Below are 19003 nucleotides of genomic sequence, written 5' to 3'. Positions count from 1 at the left end.
AAAATAGAAAAAGCAGTAAGACTACTTTTGCCTTTATAAAATTTGGGAAACAATTAAAATAAATTAGTGCTCCTTGGTTATGTGATGCCCAGACTGGTATGAAGAGGACCTCTTCCCCTCCCACTCCCAGACATGGTTTCTCGGTGTAGCCCTGGCTGTCATGGAGCTCATTCTGTAGCCCAGGCTGGCCTCGAACTCAATCAGCCTGCCCCTGCCCCCCGAGGGCTGGGGTTAAAGGCGTGCGCCACCGCCGCCCGACTCCTTCTCATAAGTTTAAGTTTGTGCTCTCTGGTCAGAGCAAGCGTGTGACTTGAAACCACAGACACATTCCCTTGCAGAGCCACTGCGGCTCGGAGAACCCGTCGCGCCTGCGCTTCCGGCCGTCCGCGCCTGCGCAGAGGCCCTGCAGGGCGGCGCTCCGCGGCTCTTCCCCCGGCACCGGTGAAGTCTCGCGAGAGCGGGGTCGCGCGCGTTTGTGTCCGGGCCGTGGCGCCGGCTTCCTCCGTGTCCCTGCGGGCCGGGCGCCTGGCTCGGGCTCCCACCCTCCGTCCCCGCGGTCCCCACCGAGTTCCCCTCAGGCCCCCGGCCCGGCCCGGCCCCCGCAGGATGGGGGACAATACCAGCCCCATCAGCGTGATCCTGGTGAGCTCGGGCAGCAGGGGCAATAAGCTGCTCTTCAGGTACCCCTTCCAGAGGAGCCAGGAGCACCCCGCGTCCCAGACAAGTAAGTGGCGCCTGGCGGCCACCCGCCCTGCCTGCCCGCGCGCGGGACACCGTGCGGAGGAGGCAAAGGGCCACGGCACGACTCCGGAGTCTCCAGCCTAGGAAAGTGTCAAAATGCGTTAAGAATCGCAGGCTCTAGCCGCGGTCGGTGCACACGTCTACTCCCAGCTCTCAGGAGGCTGAGGCGCGAGCGTTGCCATGAGTTCAAGGCCAACCTTTTCTCCAAACAAAAACAAAAAGACACCGGGTTTTACACACAGGCACGAATTTATTAATTATTTTAGAAAGTACAGGTTCCTGTAAAGTCTGAAGTTGCCCTTGAACTCTGCTCCTTGCCCATTGCGGGGATAACCGCTCACCGTTTTGGTAATCATCCCTCCGGTACATAAACTTCAAAAGTGTATCCACGAAAAAATAAAATAGTGCGTCGCCCCCGCCTCCCAGCGAGTCGCAGGACGCTCGTTTTTTGTGCTGTATCATCCATCTGCCTGGAAGCCTCCTCATCTGTTGAACACATCCTCTTCTCAGTTATTGTGCACTACTGCATGAGCATACAGCCTTCCTCTGTGGGTGACTGTTATTCTTAAAACTTGGTAATATGATACAAAGGGTTTAAAGCTACAAAAACAGTTGATATCATGCTCTCAGTACCCCCGAACCGTCCATGTAAACACAAGCATAAGCACACATTCTGTTCTAAGAAGCAGTGGAAATACACTGTTTGCCCGTTTTTATTTGTACTTGGTGTCTGTCTTGAATACAGGATCAACCTTTGTAGGAGTCTTGTTCTTTTTAATGGCTGCAGGGAATTCCTTGAGATGAGCATACTATGAATTGTTCATCTAGTCCTCTGTTACAGTTTTTTCAATCTTTTGGGGGCTGGGCAGGTGCTTCAGTGGGTAAGAGCGCTTGCTGTGCAAGCTTGAGGACCTCACTTTGAACCCCCAGCACCTGTGTGAAAAGCCTGGCATGGCTGTGGTGCCTCTCATTGAGTGATAGACATGGGCTGATTTGGAGAGCTCCCTGGCCAACCGGCCAGCCTAGCCCGAAGGGTAGTGTTCTGGTTCAGTGAGAAACCCTGTTTCAAGGCAGTAAGATGTCGATAAAGGAAAACACTTAGCATTTTGCTCTGGCCTCCACCTGTGTATAGGTCACATACACAAAATCCCCAACACTACCACTACCATCAATAAAAAACCCACAAACTGCACATGTCCTTTCTGGATATTACTCTTTTGTAGACTATCTGTACTAACAAATCTTGAGTCATGTGGTTGAGTCTGAAGGCTAATGGTCATGTGCTAAACAGATTAATTTTCAGTCTTTATTAGTCAAATGACAAAAGGCTGCATCTGATAGTGTTTTGTTTTGGTTTGGTTTTTTGAGACAAGGTTTCTCTGTGTAGCCCTGGCTGTCCTGGAACTCAATCTGTAGACCAGATGGGCTTGAACTCACAGAGATCTGCCTGGCTCTGCCTCTGGAATGCTGAGATTAAATAAATGCATGTGCTACCACTGCCTGGGTGTATCTGATAGTCTTATTATGCATTTCTTATTTGTCTTACTGAGAACAAGAATGTTTTCCTATCTTCAGAGCCATTTGCAATTACTTTTCAGAGAATTCATATCCTGTGCCTGATTTCCTCTTGAATACTTAATTTTTTCTTTATAGACTTGAAAGAATTATTCATATATTTGAGTTAAAAAGCAAGAATTTTGCTGGGTGGTGGTGGTGCATGCCTTTAATCCCAGCACTTGGGAGGCAAAGGCAGGTGGATTTCTGAGTTCGAGGCCAGCCTGGTCTACAGAGTGAGTTCCAGGACATCCAGGGCTACACAGAGAAACCCTGTTTTGAAAAACAAAACAAAAAAAGTAAGAATTTTGGACCAGGAGTGGTGGTCAGCATACCTTTAATCCCGGCACTCTAGATGCAGAGGTGGGCACATATCGCTGAGTCCCAGGCCTGCCTGGTCTAATAGTGAGGTCCAGATTAGTTAGAGCTACATGGTAAGATCCTGTCTCAAAAAAAACAAAAAGGATTTTTTTTTTTTTAAATCATAGTAGGTAGCCAGTTTGCTTTTCCTATGTAGTTTTTGCCAGAATTTTGATTTTTACGGAGTCAGGTTTTCAATCTAGTCTCTTGTGGTTTCTGAGTTTTGCTATCTCTAAGGCCTTCTGCTCTGGATGATGTCAGTTTATTTTGAGTCAAGGTTGGCTTGGAATTTGCTGTGTAGACTAGACTAGTCTTAAACTGGGACACCCTTCCTCTCTGGTTCTGGATTGCAAGTGAGCATTTCAAGATTATTAACAAGAGAAAACTCAGGAGTTTTTCATTAGAACATTTATTGTCTTGTTTTAAAATTAATTAATTTACTTACTTACGACAGGATCCTACTATGTATCCCTGGCTGCCTGGAGTTAGGCTACACTAGTCTTGAACTCACAGAGATCCTCCTGCTCCTGAGTGCTGGGAATAAAGGCGTGAACCACCACACTTGGCCTTCAAATGAATTTGTCTTGGTATAAGGTAGAGGCCCCTAAGAGCTAGTGTGGTCTGGGTACTTGCTGCCTGCTTGCCTCCAGAGCCCTGTGGAAGGGGAGCTGTGACAGCCAGGATGTGGCCATATTTGTTGTTCTTGTTGGATTTCCTTGGATGTTGGTCCTGAAAAGCCAACATAATTTATTATTTTTCCATATGGTTATATCAAAAAAAAATTTTTTTTTTCTGAGACAGGGTTTCTCTTGTAGTTTTGGTGCCTGTCCTGGATCTCCCATAGTTGGGGTTTTTTTTTTTTTTTTTTTTTTTTTTAAATTTTTGGTTTTTCTTTCGAGACAGGGTTTCTCTGTGTAGCTTTGGAGTCTGTCCTGGAACTCACTCTGTAGACCAGGTTGGCCTCGAACTCACAGAGATCTGCCTGCCTCTGCCTCCTGAGTGCTGGGATTAAAGGCATGTGCCACCACCGCCTGGCTCATATGGGTTTTAAACCAGGTTTTTAAGCCATAGTGTTCTAGTAAAGAATTGTTTATATATTGTTTATATATATGAGGGATATGGTATGTACATTTAAAAAAACCAAAAACCAAAAAAAAAAAAAAAAAAAGAAAGAAAGAAAATTAAGATCATAGCTGGGCATGGTGGCCCACATCTGTAATCCCAACACTGTAATATCCAACATTTAGGAGATAGATGAGGAGTCCAGCCTCAGCTATATAGAGATTGAGGCTGGCCCTGGCTGCATGGTAAGGTCCTGTCTAAATCCTCTCCTCAAAGAGTAGCTGTTTCCCCACATTGTCATAACTTCTTGGAAACCATCTAATGATTTTCCTCTGTGCTCCAGATAGAACCTGGTTTCACATGCTAAGCACCATCACTGAGCTACGTGCATCCTTAACCCCTGAACATTTTTATTATAATGTGAGATTTGCCATTGTAACCAGTTTAAGTATATGACTCAGTAGCATTAACTGCATTCTTTCCATTGTGAAACTGTCACCAATATGTATTTCCAAAACTTTCATCATCTAAAGTGAAGTTCTGTAATGATAAGTAATATTTCATTTCCTATTCCTCCCAGCCCTTGCTATTATCCAGATGACTTTGTAGCCCTATGAATTTGCTTACTTTAGTGTTTTCATATAAATAATATTTGACATTATATATCAGACTTATTTCATTCAACCTAATATTTTCAAGCTGTATGAGTTTGTTCCTCTTTGTAACTGAATAATAATTGTGTAGACAATGGAAGCCATGGGTTTTAATAGCCCACAATCTTGTGTGTGGAGAGATCCTACTTTCTTAGCCATTCTTCTTTTGCCCTCACTCAGATAAACCACGCAGCAGATACGCTGTCAACAACACGGGCGAACATGTTGATGACCAGGATGGTGACTCCAGGTAAGGACTCACCAGTCATTCTGGGCAGGAGGCCTGGTTCCCTTCCCTGGCCTGACCAGAGCTCTACCTTCCTATTGACCCAGATATTTGTCCCTCTGAGATGACTGGTGTCCTTCTCCATGTTGTGAGTGCAGAGCTGGGGTCACACTGCCTCCCCTGACTTGCTCAGAGATTTCAGCCCGTGCACCAGGTGTGGCTAGTGTGCATGCTATGTGGTTAGTAAAGGAGTCGTGATACATTTCTCTCCACTGAGAGGCTTGCAGATCCCTTTGCTGTCCTCAGACCTGATTCCTTAGCACATGCCTAGTCAGATGCAGTGCTCAGGTACAGTGCAGCCTGGGCACATCCTTTCTCAGGTACAGTGCAGCCTGGGCACATCCTTTCTCAGGTACAGTGGCAGCTAGGGCTGCTTCAGGCCTGGATGAAAGGCAAGTCCTTCTTCTGCCTGTATCTGCTCCTCTGTGTCTAGGAGGACTGTCAGGTCTACATTCATAAACAACTACTTCTGCTTTTTTTTTAAAGTTTACTTTATTGATGTTTTGCCTGCATGCGTGTCTGTGTGAGAGTGTTGAATCCCCTGGAACTAGAGTTACAGACAGTTGTGAGCCACCATGTGGGTGCTAGCAATTGAACCCTGGTCCTTGGGAACAGCAGCCAGTGCTGAGCCATCTCTCCAGCTTTCTGGGTGGGCTTGTCTGCCCTTTGTAATCAAGGACCAGAACTGTGCTCTTCAGTCAGGATCATGGCCAGTGTGGCTATTTACGCAGAAATACTTGGATTCCCAGCACTTCATAAACTGGGCATGGTGGTGAATTCTTGCAGTCCCAGAATTTAAGAGGTGGAGGCAATTGGATCAGAAGGTCAAGGTCATCCTGGGCTTTATAGTGAATTTGAGGTTAACTTGAGATATGGGAGACCCTGTCTCAAAACCAACCAGTCAATAAATAAACGTCTCTGAAATGAAGAAGAGTCCAACTCCTTAGTGTCCTGTGCCCTGTGTTGCCCCTCCCCCTTCAGGTTGCTCAGTGGCACACTTAGAATGTAGCCATCACTGTAAAAAGTTGTGTCAGATAGCCCGTTGTGACTTGGCTAGTTGTAGACATCAAGCTGAGTGAGGCTTGAGCTGCTAGACTGCTAGGTGAAGTCTATTAAACAGCTCCCCCTTCAGTGCTAGCGAATGTGAGGAGCTTAAGTTTGAAGCAGCTAAGGAAGGGCTTCTCTGATATGCTTTTCTTTTACACGAGTCTTTGGCCATCCTGTTTCTGGACAGGGGTCCACAGCGGGTAGTCCAGGTAGGGCCCTTATGTAGTTCTTCACAGGAACATAAAATACTGAACTAAACACCTGAGTCGGATAGTACAGAAACCCCAGTTTTCTGGCAAACTGTGACCTCCTTTCCAGCTGGGGTAGAGGCTCAGGGAGGTCAGGATGCAGGTGGTCCACAGTGTTCCAAGAACTGGGGCTGAATGATACTCATATGACACTACAGATCAGAAGGCTTTTCTGTCCAGGCATCTTATGTGGTCTGTTAGGAAGGCCAGATACTTGTCCTCAGCTGTCCAGCTAAGTCTTGTGACACTGGGGTCTAGCCTTGCAATGTCCTGGGTTCTGAACAGTGTTTCTCAGTCTCTCCTGGCCTGTATTTTGAGAATGTGAGCGTTAGTGAGAACAATCCCTTGGTAAGTGTTCATCTGGGGTATGTATGTCTTCTTTCTCCTCCGGTAAGTTGCTCCATTCAGCTAATACTTTATAATGGTGCTTCTGCTAGACGTTAATGCTGTTTTTATAAAACAACCTTGTAACTTTTCATGGTTTTTAAGAAACAATGATTTGTTTGGTCTTGATGGTCCTGTTCCCATTTCAGCAAGCCATGTCCTCCAACCGATGAGCAATTGGTTGCAGGGTAAGACCAAGATCTCTCCCCCCTTTTCTGTCTTGATTCCGGCTGCCTTCTCTTCTTGTAATTGTGCTTCCTGCCTAATTTCTCTCAATGTGGAAGAATGACTAACGAGGTGCATAGGCCCTAGCTTGGAACCCCTGCCTTTCAGAGCCCAGATCTTCCCACGGCCTCTGCCCTTTCCCCATCTAGAATTATTTAGCTATTTCACATCTCTCGAGAACCTAAAGCATGGTTGGCTGGCACCAGAGAGACTTCTGGACCAGGTGTGCTGTACAGACCTCCTCCCCAAATAGGAGCTAGTGGTCCTGTGATGTTGGACCACCACATACGGGTTTCTCGTTTCCTGTCCTACTGCCACAGCAGGGGCCCATGGTCATTGCTCCTTGCCTTTAGTTTTGAGAGGGAGAGGGATAGATAGAGACAGACAGACAGATAGACACACGGACACTATCAACAGCATTTGAGTATTTGAGAGTTTAGTTAGAGACTCAGGATTAGATGGAACTGAATATACCAAGAAGTGGCAAATATGTCCCCATGAAGGTGATGTGGAGCTTTTGCAGTCTGCACTGTCTTGTCCCCCAACAGTACATCCTGTGTGAGCCATGGATGTACATACAGCGTGTGTGAGTTTCCATCAATAGGCAGGTTGAGAGGCTGGAGAGAGGGCTCAGTGGTTAAGAACACTTGCTCTTGAGAGGACCTGGGTTCAATTCCCAGCACCCATATGGCAGCTCACAGCTATCTGTAACTTTCGTTTCAGGGGATCCAGTGCCCTCTTCTGGCCTCCATAGACCTCAGGTACACACCTGGTTCACATACATACATGCAGGTGAAAACATTCATACACATTTAAAAAAAAAAAAAAAAAGACAAGTTGAAGATGTGGAGTTGAAACCTTTCCAGTCTCTCTCCCTCTGTTTTTGGATAGCCCTACTCCAGAATGATTTATTAAAAATAGAATCCTGGCCTGCTTTTCAACTGTTACATCTTCCTAAATATGCTTTTCTTTGATGTTCAAGTTAGAAATTTTTAGTTTTTATAGTAGCTATTTTATTATCTTATGTTACATTTACCATGTTCTCACCATCAAAAGGATTTTTGTAAATTTTGGAAACGACAAACCTTGTCCTTTGTAATTTGCTATGTATAAGTTTTACCCTTTTCTTGGTCTCAAGATGACTTTATCTTTGGGCATATTATGTCATCAAACACTATGTGAAGTCCACAGCCAAGCAAGTGTCTTTTCATCCTAAGTGTGTAATGTTAAGAGGTGGCGTGCAGCTCAGACCTGCTCAGATGAACAGAACCTAGGACAGCCACTTTAGCGTCAGCACACACATCTCTGTGCTTTGTAGAGGGGGGGGCAGATTTGATTTTGCTCCTTCAAGGGCATATTTGGATTTTGGTATTTATGAATGGGAGCTGAGATACCACTGCTTGCCTCTGGGAATCCCATGACCAGAGCTGAGGCATGTCTGTGGCTCTTCATGGCAGTGAGGGTTTTTGGTGGAGATTTTTGGCTATCAAGGCAGAGTTGCTGTGGAGTGGTTAAGATCATTCTCCCATCTGCTACTTTTGTGTATTAAGTCATTGGTTGGTAGAATGTTGGGTGCTGCTTGTTGAGATGTGATATAGAATGTTGCCTGGCTCAGAACCCAAGTGTTTGATAGGGTTTTGATATCCTGATATGTCCTTCAGACAGGTGGAATAGGGCAGAGAGAGGTTGACTTTGAAGAAAACCTGTAATGCCCTTGTCTGAGATGCTGGAGTCTTCCATATCTGTTTAATCACCCCAGACATTAATGTTCCAGGAAAGCAGGAAGTAAGGACTTGGCTATGGGTCCTGCAGGTCCCAGAATGTCAGTGATAAGACTGCTGCTGAAAGGTTTGACCAAGCCCTCATTGTAAAGGGCCAGGAAGCCCTTTCTGACCCACTCTCTGTCTGGTTTATTTGGGGGCCCGGAAGCCCTGTGGCTGCTGGAGGATCTTGCTCATTCTGCAGGAGCCAGTATAAGCCCTGCAGGCCATAGCAGCCTGGAGCTTTCTTGCTGGCATGGGTAGAAGTGGGAGAATTTGCACGGCTGCTTGTCTTACATGTTGACATAGCCAGGCTTCAGCTCTGTACTGTCTCCAGGCCGCTTTCCTGTGGCCCTGCTTTGTGTAGGGTGGCCTGGAATGAATGCCCCTCCTAGATACTTTCTATCCCATGTCATTGCTGCTTTGGAGTTGAGCCACATCAGCTCCTTGAAGCTCACCTTCCTTTTCCATCTTATAATGGAGGAGTTACGATGTAAGTCTGTCTCCCCCCTCCCAACTGAGAATGCCTCCAGAAGAAACAAGACTAAGGTCCCACAATGGAATGTCTGTCCCAAATAGTCTCTTTCAGGACTCTAAGGGTCTCTCTGCCCAGGGCAGACTGTGGTCCTGGTAGTGCTGGAGCTGTCTTCCTAAAACCACCCTCCCTAGATGTTAGAAAGCTTTCCTTAGTAGATAGTGAGCATAGGTGCTCTCTCCCTTCAGGACCAGATCAGAAACAGTGCCTGTGTGTCTTCAGTGGAGGCCCTCAGTTCCTGCTCTCTGAGATAAGAGGCAACGCCAGGCCCCTGTGCTCTCCTCCCTGCAGGCAATTCACTTATCCAGATCCCCCAGACAGGGAGGACTAGGTTTGCCAGTAGGGGGAACAGATGTACAGATGCTTAGTGGAAGGGGTGAGATCTCACACCCCAGCTATTCCCACTTCTCCATGACACTTGGTTTCTATGCATCCCATGTTCCTGTAACAGTGCATCTGCATGCTTTGTACAAAATTCCCTCAATAAGAACTGAGAAGTTGAAGTGTTGAGGATAAGGAAGGGCTGGGCAGCTATGCTGAAAAGATGTAGTTAGCATACTGCATGCATCATTGAGCTCTGCCCTCTGGTCCTTTTTGTGGTCCTGTTGTGGAGGGTCTGGGGTCACGGAGGTTGAGAGGTACAGTTCCACAAACCAAAGTACAGTAAGGAGAGGCCCTTCTGCCTGTGAGCCTCTGAGTGGCTCCTGAGGGCAGTGCCAGCCCCAGCTGATCTTCCTTTAAATGCAAACCGCAGCTGTTTCTCTTCTAATTTCATACAGCATGCAACCAATGACAGCATGTGCCTTCAGCCTGTGCTTCTCCTGCCTTCTACCTGTAATTCTGGTGATTTCACATCCCTACCCTTGGGATTGCTGCAAGAGAGCCGTTGATAGACATGCCACCCACTGGGGACAAAGTAGCTCCACAGAACTGTCATTCTTGAGCCACTCCCCCTGTGGGTACTGGGCACGGTGCTGTGATGTTCGTTAATGCATTTCCGTCCTGCCTTTCTAAAATTTGAAGGTTCTCCGATGTTATTCTGGCAACAATTTTGGCAACCAAGTCTGAAATGTGCGGCCAAAAATTTGAACTGAAGATTGATAATGTACGGTTTGTTGGGCACCCAACACTGCTGCAGCATGCTCTGGGGCAGGTATGACCCTCCTCGGCAGGTAGGAGTTTTCTAGGGTGGGTGGGCCTGGCCTCTTCTGTGCTGACATGGATGGTGGTGAATGGGCCACTGGGGCAGAGGCCTGATAACCGCTTGAATTGTGTCCCTTCATAGGTCCTGGGGTCCAGGAGAGGATGACAGGGGTGCTGCCCCCAGGTGCTGCAGTCCCTGCCACTGGCTTGTGCCATCACTCAGTGGTGGATAGAACCCAAGGCTTTCTACGTGCTGTGTGGTTGTTGGCCACTGAGCTGCATTCCCAGTTCTCTGTGACTAGTCTTTGCTGACTACATTCTCTGTCTCTTCTAACTGGCCTTTCCTCTTGGATAGATAGATAGATAGATAGATAGATAGATAGATAGATAGATAGATAGGGTATTTGCTTCCAGAGAAGACATAGAATGAATTAGCTAACAATTGTCTAACTCTTGAGCTTTCTAAAAAATGGTGCAAACACTACCTGTTAAATGATATTTTAATAACCAACACATTTTAGCAGGTGTTATTGTGCTAACCTTTTTATATTTGTTTTCTGATAGGTGGGTATTTGGGTCCTGAGGAATGTTAGCAAGGGGGAATGTGCTATTACCAAAGGAGCTTGTCCACTAGAGCAGTCCACTCTGTGTACAGGCAGGATCCATAACAGTCACCTAGATTCAGAAGGGCTTCAGTATGCCATACCATATAGAAGTGGTATAAAGAGCTTCATCCACGTGTGGAGCTTCTGAGGTCATCGGAAGTATCTTGCTCCTTTGATAATACCCTCCCTCCTCACAATGGTCTCTAATGACAGGGCTTGGGTTCCTGTCTATGGATTGGGGGGCAGGGTTGACAGTCACTTAGTGTAGAAATGCAGTGACAGGCAGGGATGGGTACATTTCCTGGGTGTTACAGGGAGAGTTATAACTCCCTCTTTAGGCAACATTTAGAACTGGGCTCAAAGAACTCATGCCGCTCAGAGTGGTACCTTTAAAGGCTGCGGTGTTTGTGACTGAAGCTGCCTGGACGCCAGAACTGGAAGAGATAGGGACTTGGTTCTCTAGCAAGACTGGCTGCCCCTTTTCATCAGGGCTGCTGAACACCGTCGTGTCTCTGATGTCCCGAGGACTTGCCACGGCAGCAGAGGCATGGCTGGACTCTCCGTCCCATACATCTTTTTCTGTCCTGTCACTTTGGGACATTGTCAGCTTGATCCTTTGGTCACGGAGCTCAGAGAGCCAGCCATTCTGTTCCTTCCACACATGTAGTCCATCTGTTTCTATGGCTGATTCTTCTCTGAGCAAAAGCACTGATCGCATCTCACAGACTGGGGTGTTTTCTCTGATTTTACCACACTCTGGAGCCCTTCTCCATGCATGAAGTAGACAGATCTGAACGACTTCCTGTAGCATGTCACGGCTGACTGCTGGCCGTAGTGTCTCACCCCTCCAATTCCAGTATTGGGAGCCTGAGGTAGGATCACTGTGAGTTCAAGACCAGCTTGGATCCATAGTAAATTCTAGGTCACCCCAAAGTTCATAGTGTTAGTCTGTCACAGACAGACAGACAGATAGAAAGGATGTCGTGTCTTTTGATTTATTAGAATTATGCTCTTTTACAGGTCTCCAAAACAGACCCATCTCCAAAGCGGGAAGCACCCACCATGATTCTTTTTAACGTGGTGTTTGCACTGAGGGTGAGTGTTTGCGCGATTGCTTAGATCAGAAGGAGGGCCTGAGGGAGAAGAGCCAGTTTCCAGTGAGGTTTTCATTGGCCCAGAGCTCAGACTCTGCGTATGGCACTTACACTTTTGGTGTGCAGGTGGAGCGAAGCTCATTGTTTTTCCTCCTTCTCCTCTTCCTCCTTGAACTTTTTTTGTAAAATACATACATATAACACTATTTACAGTCATGGTGGAACCCAGGGCCTCATGCATGTTGGACAAGCACTTTGTTACTAAGCTACATTCCTAGTCCTGAATGTTTTCCATTTTTAAGTGTGTGATGGGGGCTGGAGAGAAGGCTCAGCGGTCTTCTGGAGGACTCCAGTTCAATTCCCAGCACTCACATGGTGGCTCACAACCCTTTGTAATTACAGTTCCAGGGGATCCAACACTCTCACACAAATGAAACACTAATGCACATAAAATAAAATTAGATAAATTTAACAAACAAACAAAAAAAGTATATGGTAGTACACACCTGTGGTCCCAGAGCTTGGGAAGCTGATGCAGGAGAATTGCCATACGTTTGAGGCTAGCCTATGCCACAGAATAAGATCCTATCTCAAAACAGATGAACACTCAGCTAGACCAGGTGGTATACTCCTATAATCCAAGCACTTGGGGAGCTGAGGTAGGACAAGCAGGAGTTCAAGGTCATAGTGAGTTTGAGGCCAGCTTGGGCTAATAAAACCCTGTCTTATGCCCTATTACCCTAAAAAAAAAAAAAAAAAAAAAAAAAAAACAACAACAACAATAAAATACAATTTAAGTCCGGCATGACTGCACATGTCTTGGGCTGTATAGTAAGATCCTGACTTTAAACACCAAATAATATAAATGAAACACACAATTTAATTATACCTAATACATTTATAATGTAATGTCACCATGTATCATTCATGTTGTTCATCCCTGCTATCTAGATTCATGTTTTATCCCTCTTCACAAGAAACCCATGAGGAGCCCAGCAGCAGTTTTTATGCCTCTGTATCTCAAAGAAAGTCCTAGGCCTCATGTGCATTCTTTTTTTTTTAAGATTTATTTTTATTTTACGTGCATAATTAGTACATAGGTGTCTGTCCAAGGCCAGTAGAGGAGTCAGAGCCCTTGGATCTGGAGTTACAAGCAGTTGTGAGCGACCTGATGTGTGTTAGGAACAGAACTCAGGACCTCTGGAAGAGCAACAAGTGCTCTTAACCACTGAGCCATCTTTCCACCTTGCCCCCCACCTCCCTTTTTTTGAGACAAGGTTTCTCTGTATAGTCTTGGCTGTTGTGGAACTCCCTCTGTAGACCAGGTTGCCCTTGAACTCAGAGATCCTCCTGCCTCTGCCTCTTGAGTCCTGGAATTAAAGGTGTGTACCACCATGCCTGGCTTTTGTTTCTATTTTAGACATGGTCTTGTATATCCCAGACTGACCATGAACTCTTATGTATCTGAGGATGACCTAGAACTCCTGATGCTTCTGCCTCTACCTCACAAGTGCTAGGATTATAGGCATGTGCCCCATGCCTATTGTATGTCCATTCATTTTGCATTACTACAAGACTTATCTATAAAGTAATGGCTGGTATTTTATGCCATAATACCCGTTTCTATCTGACAAGAGTTAACCACGATAAGTTGGTATTAACTAGTACCTGGTCCGTTAAAACTTACTGATTAAGAGCATAGTTTTCTAGTTGGCCTGTGTGAGCCATGGTGCAGCCCCTACTCAGTGTGTGTGGTATCTCTGTCTCTAGCCTTAGCAGTCCTGCCCATTGTCTGGCCACATTTTCCACATCCCAGTTTGTGTCATTGGCAGGCTGTTATATCTGCTTCCTGACTTTCTGTGCCCTGCAGACTGGAAGTTACTCTGAAGGTGTTATATTTGGATACAAGCTTTTTGCAGGAAGCCCCGTGGGGGTTGACATAGTCACTTGGGTGCTGCTTCCTGTTCTGTACTGTGAAAGTTTACTTTGTTTGCCGGAGATGGTGTTGCAGAGACTAGACTGGCCTCAAACTTTATATGTAGACTTGGACTTGATCCTTCTACCTCTGCCTGCCAAATGCTGGCATTATAGGGAGAAGCAATCACACCTAGCTGCAAGTGTGCTCTCCGTAAGCATTCCCATCAAAGTCTGGCATCTCCTAGGTGGCAGCTTTCTCAGCATCCCTGCATAGCCTTGGGAGCTAAGGCAGCTTCCTCAGTGTTAGCCTGTGCTAACAGTACACACCAGATAGCCCGTCAGTGCATGTCTTTGACCTTAGAGGGGTGGGAGGAGGTAAGAACCACTTTGTACAAAGAGGAAACTCAAACAGTTGGTCCCCAACAGCTGATGTAGGGATGCTTTTGTGCCTCAGCTAGTGGCACCTCTGCCAGAGGGTAAGACTCAACTGTGACTTCAGTTTTTCCTCAAAGGAGCAATCTGTGTTCAAGATTGTTTTCTCCCTGCTTTGGAGTGGGAATGTTTGTACTCAGACTCCTATGTGTGTTTTATTTTGAGGCAGTTGTATATACTCTGTAAATCAGCCCATTTAGAACATGCAGGGGATGCCTTAGGCCTGCTTCCAAGTCTGCCCATGTGCTAGTTCTCTTTGTAAAGATGGAACTTACTGAGGATATAGAAACTCTCTCCAGCTCCAGGTTAACAAAGTGTGGTCTGGGTAAGATTTTGATTTAAGGTAATAGGCACAGAGTCCCCTGGAAAATACACAGGATGGGAAAACAGCATCAGAGGTCCTAATCAGTAGTGCCATTTCTCCCTCTCCCTTCTAACCCTGTGCCCCAAAGTATTACTCAGCAGTCCTGGTGGCCTCTAGAAACACTGAGTCATGCTTGGCTCAGTTATCTACTCCTTCAAGCATCTCCATAGATCCCACGGTGGCCTGCTCCACCCTTGGTCTGGGTGTGTACACCTGCTGGTTGACTGTGGTCTCTGATAGGTTCCAGAGGGGTGAGGGACACTTCTAACTTGAGAACCCTCTGCATGCTACTTTGACCTAGTCATTGTGGGTGTACAGTGGATGCTGGGGGTGGAACGGGATGGATGTGGGCCTGGAGCCTGCTGGTACTCTGGTTAACTTGGGTCTTCTTTGCTAAGAAGAACTCATCCCTGACAGATGTTTAGCAAACAACATAATACTTCTGTATTACATGTTCTGTAACACTGTGGCCTGTTGTGAATGAATTCCTATATACTCTAGGCCAGGCATGTTCATGAATGGTCAGATCACAGCAATGATTACAGAAACCTCCATGGTTTTGCTCATGGCAGCCTCTGTTCTGAGTACTGTATGTGTCTGACTAGCTTTCTCTGCTCAGTTGGTTGTCCTTCCTCAGATGAGGACCTGTGTCCCAGGATCACATGACAGATGGGTAGGATCTGTGCCCTTAGCTGTCCCTTGCTTTTCTGTACAGTCCTAGCATAGTGGGAATGTATGTTCCCCATAGAGGATTCCCATAGAGTCATCTCTGCAGCCCTGTAGACAGTTGTTCCCAAGACTGTAAGATGGGGATGCCAGCCAGCATTTATGGAGGTAGGCTGTAGACATGCACAGGGAATTCTGGAAGGTAAAATTACCTACGAGGAACCTAGTGGAAAGGAATGGAGAGGGCTTTTTTTTTTTTTTTTTTTTTTTTTAAATGATTTATTTGTTTTATGTGCATTGGTGTTTTACACGAATGTATGTCTGTATAAGGGTGTTGGATCCCTGGAACTGGAGTTACAGACAGGTGTAAGCTGCCATATGGGTGCTCAGAATTGAACCTGGGTCCTCTAAAAAGAGCAACCAGTGCTCTTAACCACTGAGCCATCTCTCTAGCCTGAGAGGGCTTTTTTTTTTTTTTTTTTTTTATGGTCTACACTTTTTATTTTTTTAGTTTTTCAAAACAGGGTTTCTCTATGTAGTTTTGGTTCCTGTCCTGGATCTCACTCTGTAGACCACGCTGGCCTCGAACTCACAGAAATCCACCTGGCTCTGCCTCCCCAGTGCTGAGATTAAAGGCGTGTGCCTCCACTTCCTGGCTTGGTCTACTCTTTTGCTGTGCACATGTATTAGCTCCTTTTACATTTTGTCTGTGTACATATTTTGAGTATCTGACCTCTCTCCTGTAGGCCAACGCTGACCCGTCAGTGATCAACTGTCTGCATAACTTGTCCCGGCGCATCGCCACTGTCCTGCAGCATGAGGAGCGCCGCTGCCAGTACCTCACTCGGGAGGCCAAGCTGATCCTGGCGCTTCAGGATGAGGTGTCTGCTATGGCTGACGGTAAGTGCTGCCGTCTGAGGGTCACGGGGCTGGTCTGGCTGATGGCTTCTCTTGGGGTAGTATCTCTAGAGGACCAGTTGGTCACCATGCTTTGTTTTGAGGCAATTGCAGATAATGCTACTAATTGGCCCTCTAGTTTCAGGGACAATATATTGAAGAGATCCTTTGTGCAGGAAAGGCAGGCTTACTGCCTGGTTGCAGGTTTGATCACATGCCAGTTCTCTTTGTGGACTGAGAGTACAAAGAATCTCTCTGCCTCCACGGGCCTCTCCCATACCACAACAGAACAGTCAGAAGCTGCCAAAGCTTTGGCTTTTGGTGAGCTAGACACTGGAGAGGAAGGAAGTCCTTATAACAACTGGTAAGCAGGGACTGGCCAGAGAAGTTACAGGATCTTCATGTTGAGCTGCTCATGTCCAGAAGCACAGGAAGGCTCTTCTAAGGGTTTATATATGAATCTACTTTCCTAATGGAAGGGTCTGAATTGATATTTACAGGAAATACCCCATACACTGCTGTATGATGATCTTTCACCTAGCACAGGCACCTCTACCTGGCATTCGTTCTGTAGACAAATCTGCCCTAGAGTGGGAAACTCAGGGAGGGGTTATTGAGACCATCCAGCTGGTAAAATGGGTGATTTCCATGCTTTTGGCTTTTAAATTGAAGAAGAATCTAACTATATCCCCTAACCAGTCTTTGCTGAGAGACACTGTAACATTTGGTATGCCCAAAGGACCAAACACAGGAGAGAAACTGGTAACAAGCTTGGCCTCCTTTCCCTAAGGTTAGCAGCTACAAAAGAAAGAAAGAAGAACGGAGTGAGACAAAATTAACAAAATCCCGTCTGGTTCTAGTGTATTTTCAGTAAAAAAAATTTACCCCTTTTCTTCAAAAATTAGCTGGGTATAGTGGTGTACACTTTTTTTTTTGGAGACAGTTTCTCTGTGTAGCCCTGCCTGTCCTTTATCTCACTCTGTAGACCAGGCTGACCTTGAATTCACAGAGATCCACCTGCCTCTGCCTCTGCCTCTGCCTCCTGAGTGCTGGGATTAAAGGTGTGCGCCACCACTGCCTAGCTAAGGTAGTGTATACCTTCAATACTAGCACTTGGGAGCCAAAGGCCAGTGGATCTCTGAGTTCCAGGTCAGTCAGGGATATATAGAGAGACCATATCTCCAAAACAAAAACACTTGTATTGGGAGCCTGGAAATAGTTACAGAGTGGTTGCCTAGTAGATGTGAGGCTCTGGATTCCAGCCCCAGGACCCAAAACAAAGTAACAACTAAAACAAACACAAAACACTTAGATTTTTTATTTTAGTTAATTATAAGTATGATAGTAAGCAACTCAGAAATTTTATTTCCTCTTCTTCTTCTTTGATGGTACTCACTTTTTTTTTTTTCCTTCAAGACAGGGTTTCTCTGTGTAGTTTTGTGCCTTTCCTGGAACTCACTCTGTAGCCCAGGCTGGCCTCAAACTCACAGAGGTCCGCCTGGCTCTGTCTCCCGAGTGCTGGGATTAAAGGCGTGTGCCACCACCGCCCGGCTTGATGGTACTCACTTTTAATCCCAGGATTTGGGAAGAAGAGGAGGTGGATCTCTGTGAGTTCGAGGCCAGCCTGGTCTGCATAGTGAGCTCCAGTCTAGCCAAAGGTACACAGTGAGACCATGTCTTAAAAGGAAAGAAACAGACAAACCAAAAGCAACAACAAAAATATGTTAAAAAATTAAATACTGAAAAACCCCACGTTCATCTTAATTATATATATTTTTGTTAGAGATTTATGAAGGTTAATAAAAGATAATTCAGTCGTAAACACATCTCATTAGCATATGAGTGTGAGAAGAGGAGTGGGATGTGGCGTGGGAATACCCAGTAATACCCAGTCACTGCAACAGAAAGGTGGGGGCTGGTGAGCCAAGAGACACTTTTCCATGGGAGGCCGTGAAATGGTTTGCTCCTGTGACTACAAGGTTGTGTAGGCCAGTGACAAGTTTAAATACAGATATTTTATATAGAAATAATTTCACAGCTGGGCTGTGGTGGCACATGCCTTTAATCCCAGCACTTGGCCAAGGAGGCCAAGGCAGGTAAATCTCTGTGGGTTTGAGGCCAGCCTGGTCTACAAAGCGAGTTCCAGGTCAGCCAGGACTGTTAGAGAGAAACCCTGTCTTGAAAAATCCAAAAAAAAAAAAAAAAAAGAGAGAGAGAGAGAAAAGAAAAAAAAATAATTTCACAGATCAGTATGAGTCTACTTTTATTTTACAGGGATCAGGGATACACTGATTTTATTTTTATTATTATTATTATTATTGTTATTGTTATCATCATCACTACAAGGATTTCCTGATGTTAGTTTAACATTGCTTTAACATTACTTGTTAATGTTGACTTTGTTCTATAGTTCCTGTTCTGGCCTGTGCATGTTTCCTTGCTTTGGAAGCTGTGATCCTTACCTGTTGTGATTCTTGTAGCAAATGAAGGTCCTCAGTCTCCGTTCCACCACATCCTGCCCAAGTGCAAGCTGGCTAGGGACCTCAAGGAAGCTTACGACAGGTAAGACGGGCCATGCTTGTTGAATCCCTCCTCCTGGGCCAGCTGCCCTAAGCTTCCTTCCAGAGCCGGAACATCCTGCAGCAGTGCTACCATAGCCTGGGGAATGCTCTGGCCTGTGTGTGCTGGGACAGCAACAAGGACGGCCAGGGGGGGGACGGCTGCGTGGCCGGCCACTCTTCAGGAAAGCCACCTTGGTGTCCACTTTTCAAATGGCAGCCCGCCCCTTTGTTGAGTGATGTGTACTTAGCAGGGACACATCACTTCAGACTCCTTTTAAAACAGAAGATTATACAAGATTATATACGAAAGCTGAAATTATTTTTCAACCATTAAACAAAGTGACATTTTATTGAGCTTAACTTCTTGCCAGGTTCTTGACCACTTTTATTGAGGTGGGTCTCATTGAAGGCTACCTCTTCACACGTGAGGAAATGTAGGTTCAGTGGGTAGAACTAGACTTGACTGTGA

The 19003-nt window shown here is 45.9% G+C and overlaps 1 protein-coding gene across 6 annotated transcripts in view; it reads left to right on the top strand.

The window, feature by feature from the left end:
• The first annotated feature begins 440 nt into the window (after window positions 1-440).
• Nprl3 (NPR3 like, GATOR1 complex subunit) overlaps window positions 441-19003 on the top strand; it is a 36104-nt gene continuing 17541 nt past the window's right edge. For 2 of the 6 annotated variants that reach the window (XR_013053191.1, XM_006978853.4), the window contains exons 1-7: window positions 441-724; window positions 4551-4620; window positions 6485-6523; window positions 9879-10008; window positions 11624-11698; window positions 15823-15976; window positions 18454-18535. Coding sequence is in view for 4 of the 6 variants with exons in the window: in XM_006978853.4 (XP_006978915.1) it covers window positions 607-724; window positions 4551-4620; window positions 6485-6523; window positions 9879-10008; window positions 11624-11698; window positions 15823-15976; window positions 18454-18535 (668 nt within the window). In the remaining 2 variants the exon portion in view is untranslated. Of the gene's footprint in view, window positions 725-4550; window positions 4621-6484; window positions 6524-9878; window positions 10009-10841; window positions 11476-11623; window positions 11699-15822; window positions 15977-18453; window positions 18536-19003 lie in introns of those variants that run through there. The other 4 variants (XR_013053192.1, XM_006978854.4, XM_076578083.1 and 1 more) reach the window with 3 other exon arrangements.

This window comes from Peromyscus maniculatus, chromosome 8 (assembly GCF_049852395.1).
Source record: "Peromyscus maniculatus bairdii isolate BWxNUB_F1_BW_parent chromosome 8, HU_Pman_BW_mat_3.1, whole genome shotgun sequence".
Classification (NCBI taxonomy): Eukaryota; Metazoa; Chordata; class Mammalia; order Rodentia; family Cricetidae; genus Peromyscus; species Peromyscus maniculatus.
This window is presented reverse-complemented; position numbering and strand designations above follow the sequence as displayed.